This window comes from Armigeres subalbatus, chromosome 2, assembly GCF_024139115.2.
Source record: "Armigeres subalbatus isolate Guangzhou_Male chromosome 2, GZ_Asu_2, whole genome shotgun sequence".
Lineage (NCBI taxonomy): Eukaryota > Metazoa > Arthropoda > Insecta > Diptera > Culicidae > Armigeres > Armigeres subalbatus.
The window spans coordinates 221,001,988-221,007,580 of NC_085140.1; the positions used below are offsets into that span (position 1 = coordinate 221,001,988).

A 5,593-nucleotide genomic window follows, 5' to 3' on the forward strand; every position below is an offset into this window, starting at 1 on the left:
GAGGCCAAATGGGAGGAATTTGAGGGAATTCAAGCAGACATCGAATCAGCGGAGGACTATGAGGACAACCTCGAGATGCATCATCAAGTCAGGGCGAGTTTCGAGGAAAAATATTTCGAGGTAAGGGCAGGGTTGGTTGGCAAGTTACCGCAACAGACGCAAACTCAATCGTCACAAGGGTCTTCTTTCGTTCCTCATTTGCAATCGACTAACGTAAATGCTTACGTACGACTTCCTCAAATAAACCTTCCTGAATTTGATGGAAGTTTTGAAAAATGGCTACCTTTCCACGACACATTCAAGGCCCTGATTGATTCCGCCAGGAGCTGAGTGGTGTCCAAAAATTCCACTACTTGAGGGCTTCTCTGAGGGGTGAAACATTGAAGTTGATCGATTCTTATCCGATGTGCGAGGCAAATTACGTAGTTGTGTGGAATGGTTTGGTTGCACGGTTCTCCAATGGCTACTTGCTGAAAAAAAAAAACGGCATTTGAATGCGATGTTTGAGTTCCCGAAAATTCGGAAAGAGTCTGCGACATGTATCCACGATGTCATCGACTGCTTCGAACGTAACACCAAAATCTTGGACCAGTTAGGAGAGCAAACCACCGGCTGGGGTGCGATGCTAACGCATCTGATGGTATCGAAGTTGGATGAGTCTACACAGAAGCGCTGGGAAGAACATGTGTCAGACGAGGTCGAGCCATGTTTCGTCGTCCTGGTGGAGTTTCTAAAAAGGCAAACAAGGGTTCTTGATGCTGTGCTAGTCGACCAAAAGGTACCTCTTACTCAAGCTCAATATCCCTCAATCGGACTGAAGTCACGTCCTTCGAAGATCTCGGTCAACTCGGCGACCGAGCGGAAACCTTCAAACTGCGTTTCATGCGGAGAGCAGCATTTTATCTCGCAATGTTCCTCCTTCACTCAACTTCCGGTCGACCAACGACTGCTTCTGACCAATTCTAAAAGGTTGTGCAGTAACTGCTTGGGTCGAAATCATCTAGCGCGTGATTGCCCCTCCAAATATAGGTGCAGAACTTGCTCCAAGAAGCATCATACCTTACTACATCCGGGGTTCCCTGGTTCAGGTTCTACTTCCAGTCCTGTTTCGGAAGCTTCAAGGATTCAGGGACAGACTTCAACTGCTTTGGAAGGTACGAATTCCGGAGGGTCGATTACTAGTTCTGTGGCATCCGTTTCAACAAACGCAGCAGTTGGGCATCCGGGAAACCACGTCTTCTTGCAGACGGTGTTGCTCAAGATCAAGGATAACTGGGGTAGGACTGGGGTAGGATAACTGGGGTAGGAAATTCATGGTATTGGTCAAGCGCGAAGGACAACGACACACGAGGTATCATCTTTCATTTCGTCACGTATTCGGAACTTTTCAACGTCAATGGACTTTCTGGTACTGGGGCAGGTCACAGCTGATCAGCCATCCTCTTCTCTTCCATTGGCAAATTGGGCACCGCCATCCGGCATGCAATTGGCAGATCCCGAATTCAACGTGTCAGGACCGATAGATCTGGTACTTGGGTCGCAATACTTCTACGATTTCCATATACTCGATGGTGGCCGGATTCAAATTCGCAAGCTCGACAGTGCTCTTCCAGCTTTCGTCAATACCGTCTTTGGTTGGGTAGCTGCTGGAGAATCCGAATGGCCTGAAAACAAAACGGTGGTTAATTGTCATCTAGCAACTACAGAAACTCTCGACTCGACAATGCAGAAATTTTGGGCGATCGAAGAGATGATGGAAAAACCAATACGATCCCAAGAGGAAGAAGACTGCGAGCAACACTTCCAAGCAACAATCGATCGTGACTCTACCGGTCGATACATAGCACAGTATCCGAAGAAGATTGGTTTCCACGAGAAGATTGGCGATTCCAGGAACACGGCTTTGCGACGATTCGATCAACTAGAGAGGAGGTTAGGAAAGGATCCAAATTTGCATCGACAGTATAGCGATTTTCTTCAAGAGTACCTCGATATGGGCCACATGAAACTTATCGGGACATTGCAAGATATAAAGGATGAAGGACGAACCGTTTGTTACCTCCCCCACCATCCCGTCTTTAAAGAGACCAGTTCAACAACAAAGGTCAGGGTGGTATTCGATGGTTCCGCAAAGACAAGTACTGGTTCATCGCTCAATGATTCGCTCCTCACAGGTCCGGTCATCCAAGACGATTTGTTGGACCTCATGATCCGATTTCGCAAGCACACCGTAGCATTGGTGGCGGATGTGGCTAAAATGTATCGCCAAGTGCGTATTCATCCGGACGATACACCCCTCCAACGTATTTTGTGGCGGTCTGCGCCAACCAGTCCAATTCAAATTTTCGAGCTGCAAACCGTTACGTACGGCTTATCTCCGTCGTCGTTTATTGCCACGCGTGTACTAAAACAGCTCGCATCTGATGTTGGTAGCAAATATGATCACGCTGGCACAGTGGTGTCGAATGACTTTTATATGGATGATTTTCTCTCAGGAGCAGATACGGTAGAAGAGGCAAAAAGGTTGAGAAATGATGTACAGTCTCTCATGGCAGAGGGAGGGTTTGAACTGCGGAAATGGAGCTCAAATTCATCAGATGTGTTGAGTGGCTTGCCTCCTGATGCACTTGAGGATCAATCGACGCTATATCTTGATGCAGAGCAGAAGGTGAAGACGCTAGGAGTGGCATGGGAGACGGGAACGGACTGTTTACGCGTCGACATACCAACACCAAGGGAGGAAAAGCACTGGACGAAGAGACTAATCTTTTCAACGATCGCTCAACTGTACGACCCTCTCGGATTAGTTTCTCCGGTTGTGGCATGGGCGAAAATACAGATGCAACATCTTTGGTTGGTGTATATTGACTGGGACGATAAGATCCCCTACGAGATTTGTGGAAACTGGAAGAATTTCTATGAGCAGCTTCCACTGCTGCAAAGCTTCAAGGTCCCACGTTGCGTTTTCGTCCCACAATCAACAAATTCCCACTTCCATGTATTCTGTGATGCATCGGAAGCCGGATACGGGGCGTGCATCTACGCGCGATCTACCAATGGGGAAGGTGAACACATCTTGCAGCTAATCGCTTCCAAATCGCGGGTAGCACCAATCAAACGGCTCAGTTTGCCACGTCTCGAGCTGTGTGCAGCATTATTAGGGGCAAAACTCTACGCCAGGGTCTCCGCAGCATTAAGGATGGAAGGCACTCCTTGTCATTTCTGGTCAGATTCTACGGTCACTTTGCACTGGATTCAATCTCCCCCGAATACTTGGCAAACCTTTGTTGGTAACCGTACATCTGAAATTCAGCTCCTAACACACGGACATAAATGGGCACACGTAAAAGGGACTGATAACCCAGCCGATCTTGTGTCACGCGGCATGCTACCAAACGAATTCATCAGCAACACGCTTTGGGTGCATGGTCCACCCTGGTTGAGAGAAGATGAAGAAGACTGGCCAAAACAATCCCATCAGCTTCCACCCCAAGAAGACGTTCTCGAGCGAAGAAAAACGGTTTTGGTATCACAAGTATCGTCCGAATTGAACCCACTTTTTGAACGATATTCTTCCTATTGGCGCTTGATAAGGATTACTGCATACCTGCGCCGGTTTATCAGTCGATGTCGTTCAAACAATCAGCAACAGGAAACATTCCTAACCACACATGAACTGACAGAAGCGAAGGAAACCCTAGTGAAACTGGTGCAGCAGGAAACATTCGCTGAAGAAATGAAGCAACTAAATCAAAAAGGTCCGTTACCGAAGAAGTTCCCCTTCAAAAATGGTCACCCTATCATCGATGAGAAAGGCATCCTCCGTCTTGGTGGCCGGCTTCACCATTCCAACGAAAGCTACCAGACCAAACACCCAATAGTTCTCCCGAACAAGCACCCGTTCACTCGCCTCGTTGCCGCTCATTTTCACTCCCTCTGTTTTCATGCTGGTCCTCGCATGACTTTGGCGACTATCCGTCGTGAATTCTGGCCAATTAGCGGTAAAACTCTTGCCAACCATGTGTGTCGAAAATGCGTCAAATGTTTTCGACAAAACCCTGTCCCTGTAGCCCAACCTCTTGGCCAACTCCCACAAGCACGAACCGTTCCTAGTCGCCCATTCTCTACAACTGGTGTAGATTTTTGCGGGCCTGTATACCTGAAACCAGTTCACCGTAAAGCAGCCCCACAGAAAGTATTCATCGCGGTCTACATCTGTTTTGCCACCAAGGCAGTTCACCTAGAACTGGTGTGCGATCTATCGACCGATGCCTTCATCGCCTCCCTTCGACGATTCATCGCCCGACGTGGAATTCCGGAAGAGATCCAGTCTGATAACGGCACAAACTTCCAAGGCGCGAAGACCAAGCTCAACGAAATGTACCGCATCTTCAACAGCAAGCACGACCAGCAAGCAATCTTCAACGAATGCAGCAGCAAAGGTATCACTTGGCGATTCATCCCCCCACGAGCGCCAAACTTCGGTGGGTTATGGGAAGCGGCGGTGAAAACTGCGAAAACCTCCCTATCGAAGACAATTGGAGGACACCAGCTATCATACGAAGACATGGTCACCGTACTGTACCAAATCGAGGCAAATATGAACAGTCGACCATTGACACCGCTATCCGAAGATCCAGCAGAACTTGATGTCCTTACACCTGGACACTTCCTCGTTGGTGCCCCATTGAACAGCCTACAGGATCCTGATTATACGACAGTTCCATCCAACCGTCTGCGACACTACCAACAGCTGCAACAAGTCATCCAAAACCACTGGAAGCGATGGAGAAAGGAGTACCTCACCGAGCTTAATCAACAGTGGCAAGCATCTCGCCCAGCAGCGGACATTCATGTTGGCCAGATGGTACTTCTTAAGGAGGATGGGAAATCATCGATCACTTGGCCACTCGCACGAATCATAGCAGTTCAACCCGGCAGCGACGGTGTCGTTCGTGTGGCAGTCATCAGGACCAAATCTGGCACATACACGCGAGCCGTCAACAAACTATTTCCACTGCCTATTGACGAGGACATCACTCATCAGTACAACAGCAAATCAGCAACAGCAATAGCTAAAAATAGAGAGAGTTAGAACTATATAATTACCATTATTGTGCAGGCATAGAAAAGCAAAATTAGCTGTAAATTAACTATCGTAAATTGTAGGTGGCCGGCAATGTTTACGTTTTTATCCTTGCTCTATACTCTTCGCATGGACATTAGTTCAACTGTATCGTTGCTACCAAACTGCTCGAGTCATTAGCGCAATAGTGAGCGGACTGTAGAATCCGTGAGTCGCAAGTAGGGTATCAGATTGTCACGCGTGGAGTCACTAAGCGCTAGAGCTAGTGACTTTTATGATTGAAATTAATTATCATTCCGTGTCCAGCCACCGGCCAGTAAGGTTCGTTATATAACCGCTCAAAACTCCAATTTTATTATGTAGTGTATAAGTGAATAAATGTATAGTCTGTAGTTCAAATAAATGTTTGATGTAGAGTGTAATAAATGTAGTGTAGTATCAGTGTAATAAAGTGTTTTAAACCTACGATACGGTGAATTACTTACCTGGAACCTGGGAATACCTACC

General features: G+C 47.4%; 1 protein-coding gene across 1 annotated transcript; it reads left to right on the forward strand.

Moving 5' to 3' along the window:
- Positions 1-1,396: 1,396 nt before the first annotated feature.
- LOC134209562 (uncharacterized) lies at positions 1,397-5,095 on the forward strand. Its single transcript, XM_062685559.1, has one exon. It carries the CDS (start codon positions 1,397-1,399, stop codon positions 5,093-5,095), a length of 3,699 nt encoding a protein of 1,232 aa, XP_062541543.1.
- The last annotated feature ends 498 nt before the right edge of the window (positions 5,096-5,593 follow it).

Excerpts from the sequence above, each read along its gene's own strand:
- LOC134209562 (XM_062685559.1), top strand. The coding sequence starts at position 1,397 with ATGGACTTTCTGGTACTGGGGCAGGTCACAGCTGATCAGCCATCCTCT.